The sequence below is a fragment of the Triticum dicoccoides genome, chromosome 3A (genome assembly GCF_002162155.2).
Source record: "Triticum dicoccoides isolate Atlit2015 ecotype Zavitan chromosome 3A, WEW_v2.0, whole genome shotgun sequence".
Lineage (NCBI taxonomy): Eukaryota > Viridiplantae > Streptophyta > Magnoliopsida > Poales > Poaceae > Triticum > Triticum dicoccoides.
Window position 1 is genome coordinate 705,903,325 of NC_041384.1, and position 25,402 is coordinate 705,928,726.

General features: G+C 46.2%; 1 protein-coding gene and 1 pseudogene across 1 annotated transcript in view; one reads left to right on the top strand and one right to left on the bottom strand.

Moving 5' to 3' along the window:
• Nucleotides 1-3,001: 3,001 nt before the first annotated feature.
• Nucleotides 3,002-22,705, bottom strand: LOC119273020 (annotated as a pseudogene).
• A 2,398-nt stretch (nucleotides 22,706-25,103) lies between these two features.
• LOC119273021 (ent-copalyl diphosphate synthase AN1, chloroplastic-like) overlaps nucleotides 25,104-25,402 on the top strand; it is a 17,636-nt gene continuing 17,337 nt past the window's right edge. Inside the window, exon 1 of the mRNA XM_037554338.1 lies at nucleotides 25,104-25,370. Coding sequence (XP_037410235.1) covers nucleotides 25,104-25,370 — 267 coding nt within the window. The remainder of the gene's footprint in view (nucleotides 25,371-25,402) is intronic.

Here is a 25,402-nt window from a genome sequence, read left to right on the forward strand (position 1 = left end):
ATGGACCAAGCTTGGAGGTGCCTCATTTGCCATTATTTTTTTACACCTCTCATTTGCCATTTTGTTGAGTAGGGTGTCATGATTTAGAATAGTATCTGACCAGCTGAGCTCACAGTGTTCTGCATCTATTCAATTGTCCATGTACTGTTGACATTAAAATTCGCCAGTTTTCTAATGAGGTATATTGTTGTTCATTGGGAGGGAGCTTGCTTAATGCATCATTAATCTGTATTGTTTGTAAGAATTATTTTTTCTGAACATTCCAATCTTTACCTGTTCAAGGCTTCAATCTCAGCTTTAGTTCTTAAATATCCTATCCTGCATGTTTTGTGGCTCCAACCGAACAAAATGTCAGTCCAAATATGTTATTCTTAGCCATGGTGTACTAACTAGCCTTTTCTTTTCTCCATATAATGTAACTATTGTTGAATTAATTGGTTGGGAAATGCCCATCATTTCTTGCAAAGAATCATGATTATTGATTGTGTGAAAAAAAATAGAATAACAGCCAGTTTGATACAACTTATTTCGGCAGTAAGTTTTATTTCAGAAAGGAGGTGCATGTTGATACTCTGTAATCACGTCTGCTTGTAAATGTTATAGCTTGGTGTTAAAATCACAAGCCAGGTCGTAACAGTTAGCTTTACACAGCTACTTTTCATACGTTCGAACTTTATTATTACTCAAAGTACTGCTAAATTGTAGTTCGTATGTAGATGTCGTTGAGAATTTTTTTTCTTAACTGATCACACTGTCTTACCTAATATCAGTTTTGTATCGGATTCTGTGAAGCATGCATCCCATGACTCCCGCGAACAATATTTGTTCTGAATTGCTATCTCAATCTATCAAATTTGACACCCCCAATATCCCCAATTCAACTGCAAACATGTTTAATCTATATGTATATTATACAAGGATGAAAGTAATGCCGCTTGGATGCGTGGAGTGGAGGAAAAATCTTGAGATAGCTAGATACCTGAAATGATAAGATGTCAACATCCGATAATTACATTCATGTAAATCCATTGAAGTTTTGTATCAGATATTCCAGACATAAACCTGTACTTTTTTTGTTTTTGCTACCAACTTTAACCTCTTATTCTTTTTTATCGTGGGCTTTCAAACAAGCTAACATTGTTTTATATGCTAATTTCAAACAATAAGTTCAAGCATGGCAGCAACGTGGGATATGCTTAAACGCTATAAAAGGAATGGTAAATGAAACATATTTTAATGTTTACATTTCAAAATTATATTGGCATCACAAGATTATGGCTTTCAGTTAAGAGTCATAAGTAAGTTAAGATTTTGATTCTCCACGTGTTCTTTTTTTTATCGATCGGTTTTCTCCAAGTGTTTGTGAAATGAGGAAACAACTGTTTTGAGATTCATTTGCAATAAAACAAGCTATGTGTTTAAGTGTTTTAGATAGTAAACTTTGAGAGCTTATTTCTGAATCTTAGTATCAGTCAATCATACATTTTTTATATAGAAATATTCTTTCAAAATAAAGTTTACTAATATTTGTTCAAATAGCTAGCCCATGAGGGTGCACGGGTTGATGACTAGTGTTGAACTAATTGAGGTGCTGCCGTACTGTACTGTACACTGGGCGTTTAAATTAAAAATACTCAAAAAAATCGATTTTTTTTGCTTAAAATGCCCATTTACTGAGGGGCATGGAAATACGCGGTAACCATGGTAAATCTCGAAATTTCGAGCGGTAACCAAAACCCTGGCGAGGTTCCATATCCTTCTGTGTCACTAGCTGGCTTGGTTTGCTCGTACACTGGCTTGTGCGTCGGGCTGCATCTGTCTTGGGCCTGGTCTTCTTGGTGCTAAAACAAAGTTAAATAGAATGATTGCATGATAGTCAACTTTCAAGTGAAATGTTCTATTCCAGTTAATTATTGTTCATGGTGTGGTGCTCCTGAGCGTGCTACAGTGCTCATGGTGCTCCTTTGCTGAAGCAAGGGTCATATAGAGCTAGTGCTTACATGTGCATTAGTTGGAAGGGTCATATAGAGCTAGTGCTTACATGTGCATTAGTTGGTTGCTAGTAGTTTGTTTATTCATCACATGGATACGATATGAAACATTTACTATAGTTGACACTCAATGTCGGCAAGGAGTTTCTTTCCTGCATCAGCCACACCAAGACCAGCGATGCAGAATTAACTAAAACGCATTAGTGCCAACTGGTATTATTGATTTTATAACTGCTTCAGTCTCATCCCACATCTTATCCAAACAGATTTTATAACTGCTTCAGTCTCATCACACATGACGGATGTGGCGCTTTACATATTTATTTTCTCCTTTTTTGCTCGGATTTTGAGCTTCCTTGGATGTTAAGACTCTGTTACGATTTCTAATAATATGGCTGCATGCATCGACTGATGCAGAGGCCGGAGGTATTCCCCCTTTAAAAAAAATATCTTACCCAAACAGACATAACAGAAACCTCAGGCTGAATTTGTTGCCCAAGAAATTTAGGGCAATATTTGGTGTGCAGCAAAAAAAGGAAAATACTAATGCTTTTGCAAGCCAATACCCGGTCATATCAAAACAACCCAACCAGTTATGTAATTTAGGTACCAACATTTGGGGAGCCAGTTGGGTTTCAAACCATGCAGCCTGCCAATCCGCCCTATGCAGACGACAGTAACAAACATAATAGTTTTCTTGATCTTCTGCATGCGTCGACAGTAACGAAAAAGGGAACAGAAAAACTAGAGCAAGGGGACCACGGTGCTTCATCTTTAGACAGAGACACAAAGTATATAGTTGAGCCTTACTGTCTGGCAGGCAGAAAAAGGATTAGTAGAAAATCATCCATACCTTTAAATTATATAACAAGCTTATAACAGATCACACCACAGAGACAAAAGGTAAAGAAAACAGAACGCCAATTAATGAGCCCGGAAGAACATAGGGAGACATCTCTTTCAGCTTGGGTACCACTTGTCGCACTTATGCCAGCACCTGCTTGAACATCCTAATCAGGAAACCTCGCGTGAAGTGAACAGACCTGCCCAACCTATCAAGGGGTAAAGGTCACCATACCAACCATTACAACGCCACAACAAGCGGTTCTCATCAAATTCTGTGTATTCTGGAGGAATCAAGCTAGCAATGACTCACACCGGTTACCTGGTCATGCCCTCTTGAGGGATACGGCCACCCTCGGTCGTGGGCTTCTGGCAAAGTCGTGTTGCATTGCATCATGCCCTCCACACTCCAGCGCCGCTCCAAGGTCCTCACGAATTCATCCATGACTTGTTCAAAATGCTGGACTATTACTGGCTCAAATACGGCTCTCGTCATATTCACAAACCTGCTTGGTACCATGAGTGCGCTGTCGAACCCGCTTTGAGGGCTGTGCACCCGCATCTCACTGACTGAGAAGGAGCCCTCATCTTGAATGATCTCTCTCAGCTCTTTGACGGAAGGTTCATAGAACGGCATGTAGAAAGAATCAAACTTCGCTTTGTCGATCACACCCTGTCAAAAGCATACCAAAAGATTTGGAGGTCAAATACCCACGCGTGTTAACAAATTATAAATAGTAATCCCTCAGTGCCAAAATGAAAGACCATTTTCGACACTAGTGTCAAAAAACGTCTTATATTTTGCGACGGAGAGAGTACTATACTAGAAAAAAAACAATGAAAACGTACATCTGAGACCATTACCCTTAGAATCTGAGCTATGAATTCCCACGTGTGAGAGAATTTGGGGGCAATTACACCTGACCCGAGTCCCTTCATACAAGGGAAATGACCATCCGGCCTCCTGGGATCAATTCTTTGGCTCTGAGCTCCAGGAAACTTGTGAAGTCCTTCTTCAATTGTTGTGCATAAGCCTCAATGACCATAGGGTGCCTTTCCAGCCTAGTGTGCTTATCAATGTCATACGCCGGGATCTGGTTCCTTAGGAGCCTGTAGAGACAAGGTTTTGGTTACAGAACCAACCAAGAGAAGCACTGGATCAATCCAACGAGCAGTTTTAAACTCACACCTTTGATAGCCAATGCAGGCTGTTGGACGAGCAGACAAGATGCAAGGAACCACTAGTGAAGAGCCTCTCATAAAAAGACCCCAGTATGATACCAATGACAACGATAGGATTGTTGTTGCTTTGACGGAGTGTGACCAGGCTCTTCACCACTGTGTTGAAGTCGTTATCAGGCAGGTCGTTGAGCTTCTGGTGGTCGCTGTAAGAACTGGAAGCAGTGACTGTGGATGGCGTCGATGGCGGTCGACACCAGTGCTAGCACATTTGGACCGGAGGAGCACCCCAGGTAGGCAACCACAATCTTCGTTGGCAATAAGGCGCTGGTGCTTGTGCTGCTGCATAACTCAGCAATGGCTGCTTCTATCATCGGCTTCAACCTCTTTTGCTCAGCATTCTGCAATCGATTGAGTAGTAGTTCTTCGGAAAATCCAGTCTCTAATGTTCTCTTTATATTCTTTAAAATGTTTTCAGATTATATAGTTTACTAAGTAATATAAGCTGTGTGAACGTATTCTTGACAGAACTGTCTTGAGAAGCAAAGGAATCAAAAGGTCCAAGCTAGGGTTCCTCCCCTGCTCCCCCGCCGCCGCTGGCCACCCCTCACCACCTCCAGCCGGCGCCGGCCGCCGTCGCGCGCGCCCCCGGCCTACCTCCCTCTCCCCCCTCCTCCTCCCCCTCCCCCGGCGCTCCTGTCGCCCCCCTCCCCCCGAGGCGGCGGAGCGCCCCCCTGCCCGCCTCCCCGTCTCGACCCCCTCCTCCTCCATCTCCCTTCGCCGTCGCCGGCAGTGGCCTTCGGCGTGCCCCGATGGCGCCGGCACCGGCGGACGTCCATTCCCTGTGCGCCTGGAGGGGGAGTCGGGGCTCCCTCCTGCCCGGCGGCTGTGCTGCTCGGCTCGCGGCGCTGGGGCCCGGCGACGGAGTTCTGCGGGCCTCGGGTGGTCTCGACGTGGCGGCGTGGCTGTTGGCTGCGGGGCGGCGCAGTGGGCGGCTGGCCGGCGGCGCCCGCTCGGCCCAGATCTGTGCCCTTTCGGGTCCCATCTGGTATGGGCCGGGCCTTCCGTCCGGGGCGCGACGGCGTACCTCCCTGGTGGTGCGGCGAGGCGGCCATTGATGCGGTGGTAATGGCTTCGGCGGCCAGCGTGCTGCAGCGTGGCTGCAGGGACTGTCCGAACCCGTTGGGATTCGGCCAGGCCGGTGTGGCCTGGCAAGTCCCTGTCGCTATGTCCGGTCGGCTCAGCGCAACGGTGGAGGTTGTTCCCTCCTGCGGTTGCCACCGAGCCTGGTGTCTTCTCGTCCTACCTCCACGTCTCGTGTTGGTGGCCTTAGTGAGATGGTGATGATGGTGCGGTATCCGTGGTGACACAGGCTGGTGGGCGGCATGTTGGGCGGTGCGCTTCCGTTTGTCTGGGGTGGCAGTGGTGGTTTCGGGGCGGGAGAAATCTCTAGCGGCTCGTTCGCCACTGGCACGGCTGCGCCCGTGGGTGTTGCCGGACCCTCCTGAGGTGCGTGAGTGATAGCCCTTCCCCACTGACATGCATGTACCGGGGGAAGCCCTAGGACTTGTCCAGGCAGCAGCTCATCGTCGTCGCATTTATTCATGAAGATGTTGCTTGATACGCAAGACTTCGGAGTGCTTGGCCGGCGTTGGTACTTCTCCGAAGGGTGCAGTGGGTGTCAGCCATCTTTGCTTAGTTGAGTTGCCGGCGTCGGCATTTATTTCTTTTTTCTTTCTCTCCTTTTTTCCTTTTGGGCTTGTTTGTGCTGCGGCTCCATCAAGCTGATTGTATCGGTTGGATGTTAATTTATAATCTAAAGCGGTGGGAAACCCCTTTTTCGTCCGAAGCAAAGGAATCAAAGAACATTATGTGCAAACGCGAATTATAAAGAGTGGGAAAAACGTACCTGAATATCGGAGTTGCGAGCTAGCTTGTTTCCCCTTGACCTTGATTCATATACACCACCTGTTTGGAGGTCATGGCTTTGCTTGGAGCAGAGCAAAACTCCAGATTTTGAATATGCAGGAACCAGATCAGGATGGCAATGCTGACAATGCACTGGAGGTACAATATACTCTTTTTTCTCTCTGATCAATGGAGAAGTCTTTCGTGGGCTTGTGGCTGCTTATGGGCAGCTATAGTAGGGTGGGTCAGGATGCTTCCTTATTTTAAACCTTATTACAATCAGCATTTGGATGCTTGCCAAAAGATGCTAGGGATGAAATGTAGTATTACCTCCATCCAAAAAAGCTTGTCTTAGATTTATTAGACAAATGTAAGACAAACTTTTTGGGACGGAGGGAGTACTTATTATAACTGGGGATCACTGATTTTCTAAACTACTTGGGCCCACCAAATGGTAATATCAATGTGCTAGATGACATGTTATGTAGATGCAGATCAGGTCACACTACATTGAAAACCATTCACTGCTAGAGGTTGTTTTCGATCCACGTAATTGCTATTTTTATATGTTCACTAGGAGAATCTACATGAATATCACATCGATATCTTCAGAGCATGTGGAGCGGAGCTGGTTCGATCTGCCAAACAAATTCAAAATCAGTCCCGCAGAAAATGAAAATAAAATTACACTCACCAATGCTGTAAGGCAACAATATACTATATTTTTCGATTACAGTGCTAGTCGCCATAAGCTAAAGCCTGAGACCCTAAGGAGGCCGAGAAGGCTCCACAGTTGAAATCTCAAGCCTTGGTAAGTGATACAACCAGCATAACTATCAGTTTTTCAGTCTGATTTACTTGGGAGCTGCCTTGCAGGCTCAAGTGCTTCTCCGCTGTCCTCACAAATTCATCCATGACCTCTCCGGACGACCCAAAATGCTGGACAACTATTGGCTCGAATGCAGCCCTCATACAATTTCTTCAGTTGCCAAGAGTTATCGTGTCGTGCGAAATAAGACTCTAGGAGTTATCTTGAGCGCCACTTTTAGGAGATAGAGATAGTTTTCTTTCCTGTTTAAGTTACATGTATCTCTATTCCTAACCTTCTGTAAACTCTTTCAGTTAGTCCTCTACAATGTTCGCAAACTCATGTTCCCCTCACAACAATGCGTTTTTCTTGGCTATAGTGCTCAACACAAGGGTGTCAAGTGTCTAGATATTCCAACTAGTCGTGTGTATATTTCTTGTGATGTTGTTTTTGATGAAACCCAGTTTCCCTTTGAAAAAACTACATCCAAATGCCGATGCTCTTCTATGAAAGGAGATTCTTCTCCTTCTTTCTAATCTATCCGGAGTTGATTGTGTGGGCAATGATGACTGCATTGATCCAATTACGACTAATTCTTCTAATCGTTCATCTGAGTGTGCTGCTACAGGTGCCAACAGTGGCGAAAACGGTGCACAGAATGGTGCAAGAACGGCAGAAAACGGTGCTTCTACACGTTCTGCAGCTGCCACGGGCGATCCGACGCGATCTCCCTTGGGATGTGCGCCTCTGATCGCGCCAGGGCCGACAACATCGGTCTCGGGATTGCCGATCTGCCAAGCGGCCCTGCGCCCTGTGCCTGGCCCGCGTCCACCTGCGGCTGGGCGCTCGCTTCCACCCGGCCCGACCCACTCATCTGCTGCCACGTCAGCCACTCCCGGCGCTGGGCCAACTCGGTTTGCCCTTGAGCCCCGCGTCTACATCAGGCGGGGTCCACCCTTGTCGACTGCGCCCGACGTGTGCGTCCGTGTGGGATTCGAGCCCGATCCTGCTGCTTCCCTGAGATCTTCTGTGGCTCCTTCCTCATCTCTTGTGGTTCGTTTGGCCACAGAAGATCCGGCGGTAGCAGATCCATGGCAGACGACACAACAGCCTTCTCGGGATTGGTTCCGAGCCCTGTAGCTGATTCTTCTTCACCTGCGGCCACTGGATCTTCTGTGCTGCAAACTGCTACATTGCCACGCACACGTCTCCAAGCAGGTGTTATTCAGCTCGTAAATTACAAAACAAAATAAGGTTTGGCTGCATCCACAGGAAAACCACGCACACATCTTGAGGCACTTGCTGATCTGAAGTGGAAGGCTGCCATGGATGATGAATTTCAGGCTCTTCGGAAAAATCGTACTTGTCATTTGGTTCCTTAACGACAAGGTAAAAATTTGATTAATTGCAAGTGGGTATTCCGAATAAAACGAAGGTCTGATGGTACAATAGATCGTTAGAAAGCTAGGCTTGTTGCTAAAGGGCTTCAAGCAAAGGTATGGCATATGTTAGAGTTGTGTTGAATATTGTGTACAAGGTAGGTTACAGTTGAACTTGTAGTTGTACTGTGTTTACATAGGATGTGGAGTCGTGTCCAAGTAGGACACTTGTATCCTAAGCCTCTTATATATAATGGGGGTAGACACACGATGTAACCTATGCCAACATAATATCACCGGAACGCAGGGGGAAGCCGGCGGCATGTGCCAGTGTCCAGGGCGACCGGGTGCGGTATTGTAGCGGTGTCATGGGGAGGAGCGCCCATAGTCAGGCCCCGAGGATGTAGCCATATTGGTAAACCTCGTTAACAAATCTCGGTGTCATGCTCGTGTGGTTGCTTGATTCTCAGATGATCGACGGTATGCCTCGGATTTATTCTAACAAATGGTATCATGAGCTAGGTTGTTTCGAGGACACAGGTCATTGATTAGAGGTGGAGCAGAATTTGTCGAATCGGTCGACGGTCAAGGCCTGTGACTGGAAAAGATCGATGGAGCGACCGAGTTCTGTTCGTGTTGAAAGTAATCGGAAAAGGCAGATCAGCGGGAGGCACGTGTGCTTATACGTCAGCAGTAGGCGAGACGTGCAGCGATCGTGGATCTATCGGGCGAGCGTACGAGGCGGCGGCTGGCTGGCGAGTACAAGGGTCTGGCGAGTTCGTCATATCGATTCGATCCGGACGGAGCGCATGCAAGGTGTGTGGTCACAAGGCTTGTGTGCTGGAGGCTTGGAAGTTGGAAGCATAGATAGGAGCATGCAGCGCAAGTAAGCTAAAGGGCGGTATGGCCCAAGCGAACTAAGGGGCGGCAGGCCAGAGGCGAACACCAGGCTTGGTAGCAGGTCGAACCAGCGACTACGTGTGTGCGCGGCCGTACGTGAGTCAGGACTCGGGAAGCCAGATGCCAAGGCACGTGAGGTTTGTTTGGAAGAAAAAATACGGCACAAGGGCTAGTCAGATCGTGATGCTGTCATGGAAAAAGAAAAGAAAGGGAGAGGCCAGCTACATACGTGTGCTGAATCAGTTGTTTGAGCTAGTTAGCTTTGTTGATCTGATTTGGTATGTTCACACGGGAAGGCTATGTGTAATTTGCTTTGGTTTTCTTTGTTGGTACACATTTGTGTTTGGATGGCGATGGTCACGATGATGGCTTGAGGAGTCTGGAATGTGTCTGTAGTCGGACAAGTTCGGCTGGGTTGGACTAGATGGTCTGACGGATCGATGCGAGTCGATTGGTACAGAAGACGATGGTGGAATCGGCGATGACGACATAGGTGCGTGATGCTGATAGTGACCGGCTTCTGGGGCGTGGAAACACGTGGCACATGCCCGAGGGCTTGTGCGGCTTCGACAAGACTATGGCGCGGGGTTGATTCAAGGTGGTGTATACACGGAGCTTGAAGTTGACGGGGCGTGTGGGTGGACTGATCATCTACCATGGAGTCATGTTGAAGGTGGAGCTGAAGTCTGGAAGACTTCACTCGGTGCTGATTGAGGGGCTACGGCGTAAGAGCTCAGAGAGTCGAAGCCTATTCAGTGGGAAAAGCGAGCGACATGCAGTTCGGACTGGAGCCCAGTGGTCTGATGGAAGCGTAAAACTCGTCATCGGTCGGTGATGATCGATGGTACTCTGCAGTGAGGGTTGAGTGGTGTGGTTTCGTGACCCTTGAGACTCGACCGGGACAGCGGAGGCTCGACGCGGTAATAGCGGCGAGGAGTGCGGTATGCACGAGGCATGGACACGGGCCAGGGCTCTGGTGGTCATACATGTGGTGAGACAACTGCGAATTTGACTCGGGATGACTACAAGCAACGGTGAAATTCCTTCAAGTTTCAGACAAGCGGTCAAGAAAGGAGCGATGATGTTGAGTTCAACTAACTCTTATGTGTGGCACCCCATATGTGAGTTGTTCACTTTCACGCAGGTCAATGATCAGTGTGTGATGGCGTTGAACTGATGCTCTGGAAGTTGAGAGCGCAAACTAGAGTAATATGAAACTTAATTTTGCTCGAGTGTTGACTGTGGTCAAGAAAAGGAGGGACTACAAGTTGCAGGTGGAGTCATATGGAGTCTTTCGAGTAGCAGCGGTGCTCATGGGATAAACTCAAGTTCAATATACATGGAAGTTTGACGCATGGACGAATCCAAGGTGGTGGAGAATATTCGCCAAGGTGGAGTTTGTTAGAGTTGTGTCGAATATTGTGTACATGGTAGGTTACAGTTGGACTTGTAGTTGTACTGTGTTTACATAGGATGTGGAGTCGTGTCCAAGTAGGACACTTGTATCCTAGGCCTCTCATATATAACGGGGGTGGACACACGATGTAACCTATGCCAAGATAATAGCATCGGAACGCAGGGGGAAGCCGGCGGCATGTGCCGGTGTCCAGGGCGACCGGGTGCGATATTGTAGCGGTGTCATGGGGAGGAGCGTCCATAGTCAGGTCTCGGGGATGTAGCCATATCGGTGAACCTCGTTAACAAATCTCAATGCCGTGCTCGTGTGGTTGCTTGATCCTCAGATGATCGACGGTATGCCTCGGATTTATTCTAACAGCATAGACTACGAGGATACTTTCAGTCCAGTTGTTAAAGCTGCTACTATTTGTCTTGTATTGTCTATTACTGTATCTAGAGGATGGAGTCTCAGGCAGCTAGATGTGCAGAATGTGTTTCTTCATGGTGTTCTGAAAGAGGAAGTATATATGAAACAACCTCCAGGGTTTGAAGACAAGAACAAACCCTGTCATGTGTGCAGGCTTGACAAATCTCTCTATGGACTGAAGCAAGCTCCCAGAGTATGGTACTCTCATTTAAGTACAAATTTGCAGCAACTCGGTTTTGTTCCTTCAATGTCTGATACTTCACTGTTCATCTACAACAAGTCTCATACATCAATCTTTGTGCTTATTTATGTTGATGATATCATTGTCACAAGTTCTTCAAATGAAGCGGTGACAACCCTTTTGTCAGATTTGAATTCAGAATTTTCTCTCAATTATCTAGGAGATTTGCACTTCTTCCTTGGTATTGAGGTCAATGAAAACAAGGAAGGTGGTCTTCATCTTTCTCAGGAAAAATATGCAACTGATCTTTTGAGGATAGTTAGGTTGCAGAATTGTAAACCTTCACGAACACCATTGTCCAGTTCAGAAAAACTCTCTCTCACTGAAGGTGAACCTTTGAGTCAGGAGGATGGCACCAACTATCAAAGCTTGGTAGGTGCACTACAGTATTTGACCCTTACTAGACCTGATATTGCTTTTTCAGTCAATAAAGTTTGTCAGTTTCTGCATGCACCCACTACTTCCCATTGGACTGCAACAAAACGTATATTGAGATATGTGAAAAACACTTCGAGTGTTGGATTTGAAGGAAATATACCCAAGAGGCAATAATAAAGTTATTATTTATTTCCTTATATATCATGATAAAAGTTTATTATTCATGCTAGAATTGTATTAACCGGAAACATAATACATGTGTGAATACATAGACAAACAGAGTGTCACTAGTATGCCTCTACTAGACTAGCTTGTTGATCAAAGATGGTTATGTTTCCTAACCATGGACAAAGAGTTGTCATTTGATTAACAAGATCACATCATTAGATGAATGATCTGATTGACATGACCCATTCCATTAGCTTAGCACCCGATCGTTTAGTATGTTGCTATTGCTTTCTTCATGACTTATACATTTTTCTATGACTATGAGATTATGCAACTTCCGTTTGCCGGAGGAACACTTTGTGTGCTACCAAACGTCACAACGTAACTGGGTGATTATAAAGGAGCTCTACAGGTGTCTCCAAAGGTACATGTTGGGTTGGCGTATTTCGAGATTAGGATTTGTCACTCCGATTGTTGGAGAGGTATCTCTGGGCCCCCTCGGTAATGCACATCACATAAGCCTTGCAAGCATTGCAACTAATGAGTTAGTTGTGAGATGATGTATTACGGAACGAGTAAAGAGACTTGCCGGTAACGAGATTGAACTAGGTATTGGATACCGACGATCGAATCTCGGGCAAGTAACATACCGATGACAAAGGGAACAACGTATGTTGTTATGCGGTCTGACCGATAAAAGATGTTCATAGAATATGTAGGAGCCAATATGAGCATCCAGGTTCCGCTATTGGTTATTGACCGGAGACGTGTCTCGGTCATGTCTACATTGTTCTCGAACCCGTAGGGTCCGCACGCTTAAGGTTTCGATGACAGTTATATTATGAGTTTATGAGTTTTGATGTACCGAAGTTAGTTCGGAGTCCCGGATGTGATCACGGACATGACGAGGAGTTTCTAAATGGTCGAGACATAAAGATTGATATATTGGACGACTATATTCGGACACCGGAAGTGTTCCGGGGAAGTTTCGGATAAAACCGGAGCACCGGGGGGTTACCGGAACCCCCCGGGGGGTTAATGGGCCTCATGGGCCTAAAGTGGAGAAGAGGAGGGGCTACCAGGGCAGGCCGCGTGCCCCCTCTCCCCCTAGTCCAAATTGGACAAGGAGGAACGGGCGGCGCCCCCCCTTTTCCTTCTCTCCTTCCCCCTCTCTCCTACTTGGACAAGGAAAGGGAGGGGAGTCCTACTCCCGGTAGGAGTAGGACTCCTCCTGCGCGCCTCCTACTAGGGTCGGCCGCACCCCCCCTTGGATCCTTTATATACGGAGGCAAGGGGCACCCCTAGACACACAAGTTGATCCACGTGATCATATTCTTAGCAGTGTGCGGTGCCCCCTTCCACGATAGTTCTTGATAATATTGTAGCCGTGCTTAGGCGAAGCCCTGCAACGGTAGTACATCAAGATCATCACCACACCGTCGTGCTGACGGAACTCTTCCCCGACACTTTGCTGGATTGGAGTCTGGGGATCGTCATCGAGCTGAACGTGTGCTAGAACTCGGAGGTGCCGTAGTTTCGGTGCTTGATCGGTCGGGCCGTGAAGACGTACGACTACATCATCCAAGTTAACGCTTCCGTTGTCGATCTACAAGGGTACGTAGATCATACTCTCCCCTCTCGTTGCTATGCATAACCATGATCTTGCGTGTGTGTAGGAATTTTTTTTGAAATTACTACGTTCCCCAACAGTGGCATCCGAGCCTAGGTTATATATGTTGATGTTATATGCACGAGTAGAACACAAGTGGGTTGTGGGCGATATAAGTCATACTGCTTACCAGCATGTCATACTTTGGTTCGGCGGTATTGTTGGACGAAGCGGCCCGGACCGACATTACGCGTACGCTTACGCGAGACCGGTTCTCCCGACGTGCTTTGCACATAGGTGGCTTGCGGGTGACAGTTTTTTCAACTTTACTTGAACCGAGTGTGGCTACGCCCGGTCCTTGCGAAGGTTAAAACAGCACCAACTTGACAAACTTTCGTTGTGGTTTTGATGCGTAGGTAAGATTGGTTCTGACTTAAGCCCGTAGCATCCACGTAAAACTTGCAACAACAAAGTAGAGGGCGTCTAACTTGTTTTTGCAGGGCATGTTGTGATGTGATATGGTCAAGACATGATGCTAAATTTTATTGTATGAGATGATCATGTTTTGTAACCGAGTTATCGGCAACCGGCAGGAGCCATATGGTTGTCGCTTTATTGTATGCAATACAATCGCCCTGTAATGCTTTACTTTATCACTAAGTGGTAGCGATAGTCGTAGAAGCATAAGTTGGCGACACGACAACGATGCTACGATGGAGATCAAGGTGTCGCGCCGGTGACAATGGTGATCACGACGGTGCTTCAAGGATGGAGATCACAAGCACAAGATGATGGCCATATCATATCACTTATATTGATTGCATGTGATGTTTATCTTTTATGCATCTTATCTTGCTTTGATTGACGGTAGCATTATAAGATGATCTCTCACTAAATTTCAAGATAAAAGTGTTCTCCCTGAGTATGCACCGTTGCCAAAGTTCGTCGTGCCCAGACACCACGTGATGATCGGGTGTGATAAGCTCTACGTCCATCTACAACAGGTGCAAGCCAGTTTTGCACACGCAGAATACTCAGGTTAAACTTGACGAGCCTAGCATATGCAGATATGGCCTCAGAACACTGAGATCGAAAGATCGAGCGTGAATCATATAGTAGATATGATAAACATAGCGATGTTCACCATTGAAAACTACTCCATCTCACGTGATGATCGGTTATGTTTAGTTGATTTGGATCACGTGATCACTTAGATGATTAGAGGGATGTCTATCTAAGTGGGAGTTCTTGAGTAATATGATTAATTGAACTTAAATTTATCATGAACTTAATCCCTGATAGTATCTTGCTTGTTTATGTTAATTGTAGATAAATGGCTCGTGGTGTTGTTCCGTTAAATTTTAATGCGTTCCTTGAGAAAGCAAAGTTGAAAGATGATGGTAGCAATTACACGGACTGGGTCCGTAACTTGAGGATTATCCTCATTGCTGCGCAGAAGAATTACGTCCTGGAAGCACCACTGGGTGCCAGGCCTGCTGCTGGAGCAACACCAGATGTTATGAACGTCTGGCAGAGCAAAGCTGACGACTACTCGATAGTTCAGTGTGCCATGCTTTATGGCTTAGAATCGGGACTTCAACGACGTTTTGAACGTCATGGAGCATATGAGATGTTCCAGGAGTTGAAGTTAATATTTCAAGAAAATGCCCGGATTGAGAGATATGAAGTCTCCAATAAGTTCTATAGCTGCAAGATAGAGGAGAACAGTTCTGTCAGTGAGCATATACTCAAAATGTCTGGGTATAATAATCACTTGATTCAGATGGGAGTTAATCTTCCAGATGATTGCGTCATTGACAGAATTCTCCAATCACTGCCACCAAGCTACAAGAGCTTTGTGATGAACTATAATATGCAAGGGATGAATAAGACTATTCCCGAGCTCTTCGCAATACTGAAAGCTGCGGAGGTAGAAATCAAAAAGGAGCATCAAGAATTGATGGTCAACAAGACCACTAGTTTCAAGAAAAAGGGCAAAGGGAAGAAGAAGGGGAACTTCAAAAAGAAAAGCAAGCAAGTTGCTGATCAGGAGAAGAAACCCAAGTCTGGACCTAAGCCTGAAACTGAGTGCTTCTACTGCAAACAGACTGGTCACTGGAAGCGGAACTGCCCCAAGTATTTGGCGGATAAGAAGGATGTCAAGGTGAACAAAGGTATATGTGATATACATGTTATTGATGTGTACCTTACTAGAGCTCGCAGTAGCACCTGGCTATTTTATACTGGTTCTGTTGCTAATATTTGCAACTCGAAACAGGGACTACGGATTAAGCGAACACTGGCAAAGGACGAGGTGACGATGCGCGTGGGAAATGGTTCTAAAGTCGATGTGATCGCGGTCGGCACGCTACCTCTACATCTACCTTTGGGATTAGTATTAGACCTAAATAATTGTTATTTGGTGCCAGCGTTGAGCATGAACATTATATATGGATCTTGTTTAATGCGAGACGGTTATTCATTTAAATCAGAGAATAATGGTTGTTCTATTTATATGAGTAATATCTTTTATGGTCATGCACCTTTGAAGAGTGGTCTATTTTTGATGAATCTCGATAGTAGTAACACACATATTTATAATGTTGAAGCCAAAAGATGGAGAGTTGATAATGATAGTGCAACTTATTTGTGGAACTGCCGTTTAGGTCATATCGGTGTAAAGCGCATGAAGAAACTCCATACCGATGGACTTTTGGAACCTCTTGGTTATGAATCACTTGGTACTTGCGAACCGTGCCTTATGGGCAAGATGACTAAAACACCGTTCTCCGGTACAATGGAGAGAGCAACAAATTTGTTGGAAATCATACATACAGATGTATGTGGTCCGATGAATGTTGAGGCTCGTGGCGGATATCGTTATTTTCTCACCTTCACAGATGATTTAAGTAGATATGGGTATATCTATTTAATGAAGCATAAGTCTGAAACATTTGAAAAGTTCAAAGAATTTCAGAGTGAAGTTGGAAATCATCGTGACAAGAAAATAAAGTTTCTGCGATCTGATCGTGGAGGAGAATATTTGAGTTACGAGTTTGGTCTACATCTGAAACAATGCGGAATAGTTTCGCAACTCACGCCACCCGGAACACCTCAGTGTAATGGTGTGTCCGAACATCGTAATCGTACTTTACTTGATATGGTGCGATCTATGATGTCTCTTACAAATTTACCGCTATCATTTTGGGGTTATGCTTTAGACACGGCCACGTTCACGTTAAATAGGGCACCATCAAAATCCGTTGGGACGACACCTTATGAACTATGGTTTAGCAAGAAACCAAAGTTGTCGTTTCTTAAAGTTTGGGGCTGCGATGCTTATGTGAAAAAGCTTCAGCCTGATAAGCTCGAACCCAAATCGGAGAAATGTGTCTTTATAGGATAGCCAAAGGAGACTATTGGGTACACCTTCTATCACAGATCCGAAGGCAAGACATTCGTTGCTAAGAATGGATCCTTTCTAGAGAAGGAGTTTCTCTCGAAAGAAGTGAGTGGGAGGAAACTAGAACTTGACGAGGTAACTGTACCTGCTCCCTTATTGGAAAGTAGTACATCACAGAAACCTGTTTCTGCGACACCTACACCAATTAGTGAGGAAGCTAATGATAATGATCATGAAACTTCAGAACAAGATACTACTGAACCCCGTAGATCAACCAGAGTAAGATCCGCCTCAGAGTGGTACGGAAATCCTGTTCTGGAAGTCATGCTACTAGATCATGATGAACCTACGACCTATGAAGAAGCGATGGTGAGCCCAGATTCCGAAAAATGGCTTGAAGCCATGAAATCTGAGATGGGATCCATGTATGAGAACAAAGTATGGAGTTTGGTTGACTTGCACGATGATCGGCAAGCAATTGAGAATAAATGGATCTTCAAGAAGAAGACTGACGCTAATATTACTGTCTACAAAGCTCGACTTGTCGCAAAAGGTTTTCGACAAGTTCAAGGGGTTGACTACGATGAGACCTTCTCACCCGTAGCGATGCTTAAGTCTGTTCGAATCATGTTAGCAATTGCCGCATTTTATGATTACGAAATTTGGCAGATGGATGTCAAAACTGCATTCCTGAATGGATTTCTGGAAGAAGAGTTGTATATGATGCATCTGGAAGGTTTTGTCGATCCAAAGGGAGCTAACAAAGTGTGCAAGCTCCAGCGATCTATTTATGGACTGGTGCAAGCCTCTCGGAGTTGGAATAAACGCTTTGATAGTGTGATCAAAGCATTTGGTTTTATACAGACCTTTGGAGAAGTCTGTATTTACAAGAAAGTGAGTGGGAGCTCTGTAGCATTTCTGATATTATATGTGGATGACATATTACTGATTGGAAATGATATAGAATTTCTGGATAGCATAAAGGGATACTTGAATAAGAGTTTTTCAATGAAAGACCTCGGTGAAGCTGCTTACATATTAGGCATAAAGATCTATAGAGATAGATCAACACGCTTAATTGGACTTTCACAAAGCACATACCTTGACAAGATTTTGAAGAAGTTCAAAATGGATTAAGCAAAGAAAGGGTTCTTGCCTGTGTTACAAGGTGTGAAGTTGAGTCAGACTCAATGCCCGACCACTGCAGAAGATAGAGAGAAAATGAAAGATGTTCCCTATGCGTCAGCCATAGGCTCTATCATGTATGCAATGCTGTGTACCAGACCTGATGTATGCCTTGCTATAAGTCTAGCAGGGAGGTACCAAAGTAATCCAGGAGTGGATCACTGGACAGCGGTCAAGAACATCCTGAAGTACCTGAAAAGGACTAAGGATATGTTTCTCGTATATGGAGGTGACAAAGAGCTCATCGTAAACGGTTACGTTGATGCAAGCTTTGACACTGATCCGGACGATTCTAAATCGCTAACCGGATACGTGTTTACATTAAACGGTGGAGCTGTCAGTTGGTGCAGTTCTAAACAGAGCGTCGTGGCGGGATCTACGTGTGAAGCGGAATACATAGCTGCTTCGGAAGCAGTGAATGAAGGAGTCTAGATGAAGGAGTTCATATCCGATCTAGGTGTCATACCTAGTGCATCGGGTCCAATGAAAATCTTTTGTGACAATACTGGTGCAATTGCCTTGGCAAAGGAATCCATATTTCACAAGAGAACCAAGCACATCAAGAGACGCTTCAATTCCATCCGGGATCTAGTCCAGGTGGGAGACATAGAGATTTGCAAGATACATACGGATCTGAATATAGCAGACCCGTTGACTAAGCCCCTTCCACGAGCAAAACATGATCAGCACCAAGGCTCCATGGGTGTTAGAATCATTACTGTGTAATCTAGATTATTGACTCTAGTGCAAGTGGGAGACTGAAGGAAATATGCCCTAGAGGCAATAATAAAGTTATTATTTATTTCCTTATATATCATGATAAAAGTTTATTATTCATGCTAGAATTGTATTAACCGGAGACATAATACATGTGTGAATACATAGACAAACAGAGTGTCACTAGTATGCCTCTACTAGACTAGCTTGTTGATCAAAGATGGTTATGTTTCCTAACCATGGACAAAGAGTTGTCATTTGATTAACAGGATTACATCATTAGATGAATGATCTGATTGACATGACCCATTCCATTAGCTTAGCACCCGATCGTTTAGTATGTTGCTACTGCTTTCTTCATGACTTATACATGTTCCTATGACTATGAGATTATGCAACTCCCGTTTGCCGGAGGAACACTTTGTGTGCTACCAAACATCACAACATAATTGGGTGATTATAAAGGAGCTCTACAGGTGTCTTCAAAGGTACATGTTGGGTTGGCGTATTTCAAGATTAGGATTTGTCACTCCGATTGTCGGAGAGGTATCTCTGGGCCCTCTCGGTAATGCACATCACATAAGCCTTGCAAGCATTGCAACTAATGAGTTAGTTGTGAGATGATGTATTACGGAACGAGTAAAGAGACTTGCCGGTAACGAGATTGAACTAGGTATTGGATACCGACGATCGAATCTCAGGCAAGTAACATACCGATGACAAAGGGAACAACGTATGTTGTTATGCGGTCTGACCGATAAAAGATCTTCATAGAATATGTAGGAGCCAATATGAGCATCCAGGTTCCGCTATTGGTTATTGACCGGAGACGTGTCTCGGTCATGTCTACATTGTTCTCGAACCCGTAGGGTCCGCACGCTTAAGGTTTCGATGACAGTTATATTATGAGTTTATGAGTTTTGATGTACCGAAGTTAGTTCGTAGTCCCGGATGTGATCACGGACATGACGAGGAGTTTCGAAATGGTCGAGACATAAAGATTGATATATTAGACGACTATATTCGGACACCGGAAGTGTTCCGGGGAAGTTTCGGATAAAACCGGAGGATCGGGGGGTTACCGGAACCCCCCGGGGGGTTAATGGGCCTCATGGGCCTAAAGTGGAGAAGAGGAGGGGCTGCCAGGGCAGGCCGCGCGCCCCCTCTCCCCCTAGTCCGAATTGGACAAGGAGGGAGGGGCGGCGCCCCCCCCCTTTTCCTTCTCTCCTTCCCCCTCTCTCCTACTTGGACAAGGAAAGGGAGGGGAGTCCTACTCCCGGTAGGAGTAGGACTCCTCCTGCGCGCCTCCTACTAGGGCCGGCCGCACCCCCCTTGGATCCTTTATATACGGAGGCAAGGGGCACCCCTAGACGCACAAGTTGATCTACGTGATCATATTCTTAGCCGTGTGCGGTGCCCCCTTCCACGATAGTCCTCGATAATATTGTAGCAGTGCTTAGGCGAAGCCCTGCAACGGTAGTACATCAAGATCGTCACCACGCCGTCATGCTGACGGAACTCTTCCCCGTCACTTTGCTGGATCGGAGTCCGGGGATCGTCATCGAGCTGAACGTGTGCTAGAACTCGGAGGTGCCATAGTTTCCGTGCTTGATCGGTCGGGCCGTGAAGACGTACGACTACATCAACCAAGTTAACGCTTCCGTTGTCGATCTACAAGGGTACGTAGATCATACTCTCCCCTCTCGTTGCTATGCATCACCATGATCTTGCGTGTGCGTAGGAATTTTTTTGAAATTACTATGTTCCCCAACAGGATTGACCTTCAGCAAGTCCTCATCCACGCTTGTGAGTGCTTTTTCGGACTCTGACTGGGCAGGCTGTTTGGATGACAGAAGGTCAACTGGAGGTTTTGTAGTTTTCCTTGGTCCTAATTTGATCTCATGGTATGCAAAGAAACAGGCTACAGTTTCAAGGTCAAGTACTGAAGAGGAGTATAAGGCATTGGCAAATGCAATATCAGAAGTTATTTGGGGGAAAGCTGTTCTTAAGGAACTTGGTCTTCATCACACCCAAACTCCTTGTCTTTGGTGTGACAACCTTGGTGCCACATACTTGGCTGCTAACCCTGTGTTTCGTGCAAGAACTAAGCATATTGAGATAGATTATCATTTTGTCAGAGAACGAGTTGCCAACAAGGAACTGGACATTCTTTTGTACCCTCAAGAGATCAAGTTGTGCATGGTTTCACGAAAGCCTTTGCCACAAGACCGTTTGAAGAGTTTAAACGTAATCTCAACTTGAGGAGTTTAGATTAAGGGAGGGCGTTAAACATCCAATATTATGGGCCGCCAAGAGTTATCTTGGGCACCACTTCTAGGAGACAGAGATAGTTTTCTTTCTTGTTTAAGTTACATCTATCTCTATGGGAAACGTTTCCAGCCGGGGCACCGGCCGAACTGTTACGCCGGTTTCACGCAAGCCGCGAGATGGATCGTAATTATGCGGCCAGAAACAGCTCACCTCTTTCCTTATCTGCAACACATCTCCTTCTTCCTTCTCCATCGCTCAGCTCCCCCGCCCCATCCCCACAACTCTGTTCCCTGTCCTGCACCACCGGCGTCGCCGCAACTCCAGTCCCCCGTCCCGCACCACTGCCTTCGCTGTTGCGACCCTCCTCCTCCCCCCCTCCGCCCTCAATCTCCCTCCTCCTTTTTTCCTTTTCTCTATGATGGCCAATGCTTGCCCTGAATCCCGTGATCCCCGATGACCATCTCTCATCGGAGATGGACACGACGACAAGGGGGGATCCCTGCGCGGCTGCGATGCCGGAACCAGCATCTATTTTTGCTGCAACCTGCCGGCCAACACGCTGGAACCGGCGAGACTAGATGCTACGAGCGGCGAGGTGGAGCTCATCGACGAGCTTCAAATGGAGGCGACCGGTGCTGCAACCAGCGCGGATTTGAGCTGGAACCGGCCGACAAAATAGCTGCATCCAGCGTGGATTTCTGCTACCAGAAACAAGGCGTGTTCCGACCGGCAATAGGCATAATGCTGAAAGCTTCAACCGGCAAGGAAAAATGCTTCAACCGACATAAAAAAAGCTTCAACCATGAAAAATCATAAACAAAAAAGTTTCAACCGGCAGCAAAAAAAGTTTCAACCACAAATGACGGAAGCCATGGACGAGGACGAAAAGCTGCAACCAGCTCTGTTGTTTGCTACAACCGGCTTTTTTTTTATACAAACAGAGGATGGTTGTGGGGCACCGGCGATGACGAGTTTCGCTGCAACCATAGTCGTTTTTTGGTACTACCGGCGAATTTTTTTGCTACCTCCATCAAGGCAGAGCTATGACCTCGCGACAACGGGGATGATGATTTTTGCTGCAACCATAATCGTTTTTATGCTACTACCGGCGAAGTTTTTTGCTACATCCATTTTCAGGCGCGACGGAGAGCACGAAAACAAGATGCTGATGTGGGGTTGCCGTGAATCCCGGCGACGAGAACTAGCAAAGAGCAGGGAGGGGAGGGGCGGTGCTGCGACCTGGAGGGAGGCGGGTAGTAGGAGAGCACGCGCCCCCGCCCCGGCGAGCTGTGCGAGATGCAGGGGGTTGCGTGCGCGAGATGCGGGGGAGAAGACAAGCGTTTCAGCGAGAGGAAGAAGGGGGCTGGGCAAATCGTTTTTTACGTAGATCTGACGGTCTCCGCGATTTTGATCTGACGGCCCGCGCGCAACCGGCCGAAACGTTGTTATCACTGCCCTATCTCTATTCCCAACCTTTTGTAAGCTCTTTCCGTTAGTCCTCTAACTGTACGCTTGTGTAATCTTCTCGAGAGGTTTTCTCTCACTATCAATATATAAGCACGCAGGCTCCCATCGAGGAAGTTGAGACGCTTCGACATTAGTTTACACATACATCAACAATCGCAGTGGACTCATATTTTTTCAGAAATCTAGTTTAACCAATCCAAAAATTGTTCTTATTTTCCATTGGGTCGTTAATTTAGTCGTCAGTAACACAAGATATAGTATGAACAAATTCTTGACCAGTCAGTCTTCAAAAGCCAAGTTTCAGGATTAGGGACCGTAGAAACAACACTCCTGAACTAATTAAGAGAGCAAAAATTACCTGAATACTGGAGTTTTGAGCATAGCTAGTTTCCATTTCTCCTTGATTCATATGCGCCATCTGTTTGGAATTCATGGCTCTGATTGCAGCAGGGTGAACCTCCAGAGACCTTGAACAAGAGAGAGCGATCTTCTGGCTGCTCGTCGTTTGCTAACTGGAGATGGCTCTTCTGGCCGCTTATTGGGTCGAATAATAGGGTCAACGTGCTTTTCCATCCTAGGGCCAGCTAATAGAAAAGTTGAATATAAGATTCGATCAAATTAAGACCAGGATATTATATGCATTGTTGTGTAGATCAATTGTCCGGATATGCATTGTTGTGAAGATCATTTGGTCAGATATTGATTGTTGACAATGTTTCATTTTGTAGCCTTTCCGTGCGTGTAGTGTGTTCTTGAAGTTGGAGAAGAAGAATTTCACTGTCATGCATTGTTGGTTGAAATTAAATGGACAACGCAAGTGACATCAATACATTGCCAAGACCGTTGCCCATGGGACGAAGGAAGAAATCTGTGATCCAACCGACCCAACAAAAGAACCACCCAAAAAGGTTAGAAGAGGGTTCGGAGGAAAGAAGTGGAATGAGGAGAGGGTGAAGCGAGAAGGAGCGGCGGCATGGAAGACGGAGAGATTCAAGGACATCTTATTGAAGATGTAGGAGGCATATGTCAAGCGTTCCAATGTCAAGGAGGAAAAAAAGCAGAGAGGTTAAACATGTTGATGGCGCCGACCGAGAAGAAGTTCAAGCTCAAAGAGATGAAGACCATGCTCGAAGAGAAGAAGGTTGAGATCACAGCCACTTCGAAGGACGCGAAGATGTTGACCTAGCTTGAAGATGGAGGATTTAGATGATGACGCAAGGATGATCGTGCAAGCCGTTCGTTTCAAGATGTTGAAGCGATAGAAGGAAGAGCTCGAGGCAGAGGCAGCGACGGAGAAGGAGGAATAGGTGACGACGATAGGTTAAGCGTGGAGGCTCAGATTGCCTGTCTGAAGGGCAGAAAATCCATTTTTTTTCTGAAACTGCTGGACTAATATTCTTTTGTGATCGGACATATAAAAACTGTGCATATATGCCCCTTTTTGGTTGTGATCGGGGGCTGACGTGATCCTACGCTCGTGTTATGATCAGACAGATTTGAATTTGAAATTGCCCATACTAGTGGACACTTAAGTGATAGCTTTTGATGGTCGGCTCCCGCATCTATGTTCATGGGCTGGTCCCTCAGTCCGCAGACGGATCCGGTGTTTGGTTGAGATGCCTTAACTAATACTCCCTCCGTTCCTAAATATAAGCCGTTTTAGAAATTTAATATGAACTACATGTGAAGCAAAATGAGTAATATATATATATATATATATATATATATATATATATATATATATATATATATATATATATATATATAGAGAGAGAGAGAGAGAGAGAGAGAGAGAGAAACGGCGGGAGTATAATTCAGATCCGATAGTGTTGTCTTAAAGGATTGGTTATTATAGGATGCAATATGGAAAAAAGTTGTAGTCGGCGTGCCGATTGAAGCTTTGGCCAATCGCGTCACGCGTGTCCAATCCCTGTAGACTGTGTGTACCCCTCAGGCAGGTACTTCCAGCCCCCCTCCCCCCGCGGGCACTGTCGCGCGCCCCTCGTGCCCTTTGCGCCCCACCAGCCACCGCCTAGCGAGATTGCACACCGCCCTCCGGGCCCCTTGTCGCCATGGACGCGCCCATTGCCATGACCGCGCCCTTCGCCATGGCCGCACGCGACGAGGCCAAGCACGAGATGCCTCCGACTAGCAGCGGTGCGACCAGTGAGGACGTACAAGGGGGGACACTATGCTGTTGCAACCACCATTACTGGGTTCGGCCACCGCCGACACTAGACCTGAGCCAGGGAAGATGTCATGGCTGCCTGCTGCCATGGACGGACCGGTGCGTACGCAAGTGTTGCAACCATCACCTAAAACAACTTCAACAGCTGTTGAAAGAAGCTTCAACCACAGGTAGGAAAAGCTTCAATTGGCACTACCCAACAAGAAAAATCTGCAACCATTTGACCGAAAAGCTTCAATCATATATAGAGAAAGCTTCAACCACGGCACCGTGCAAGCGGAAAAAAATTGCAACAATTGACCGAAAAGCTTCAACCACCGATACGAGTGTTGCAACCATTGACAAAAGAGCTTCAAGCATATATAGAAAAGGCTTCAACCATGAACAGAGGAAGCTTCAACCAGCCACTATCAAACTGAAAAAGTTGCAACCCTTACGAGAAAAGCTTCAACCTTAGGTGGAAAAAGTTTCAACCGAAAGATATGCAAAGTTTCAACCGGGAACTGGAAGATGAAAGAAGTTGCAACCGTTACAAAACAAGGTTTGATCGTAGATGAAAAAAGCTTCAATCGGCATGGTGGAAAGCTTCAATCTGCGATGAAAGTTTCAACAGGCATGGGAAAAGCTTCAACCTAACGCCCAAATGGTGGCGAGCAGCGACGTTGAGAGCTGCACCGGCAGCACGATAGTGGAGCGACGACGGCGGCTACTAGGTGCTGCAACGACGAAGGGTGTCGGCGTGCTTCAAGACGACATCGTTTTGTTTGCTATGAGGGGGCGACGGCTTCCTACTGGACTGGGCGAGGACAGATGCTGCGACCGCGACCGCGACCGGTGGCAACGAGGATGGGGACGGGGATGGAGAGCACATCCAACATCGCTGGACTGCGAGAGGGGGGAGCAGGTCCAGGTGAGGGGGGTGGTGGCCGGCCACCAAGGCCG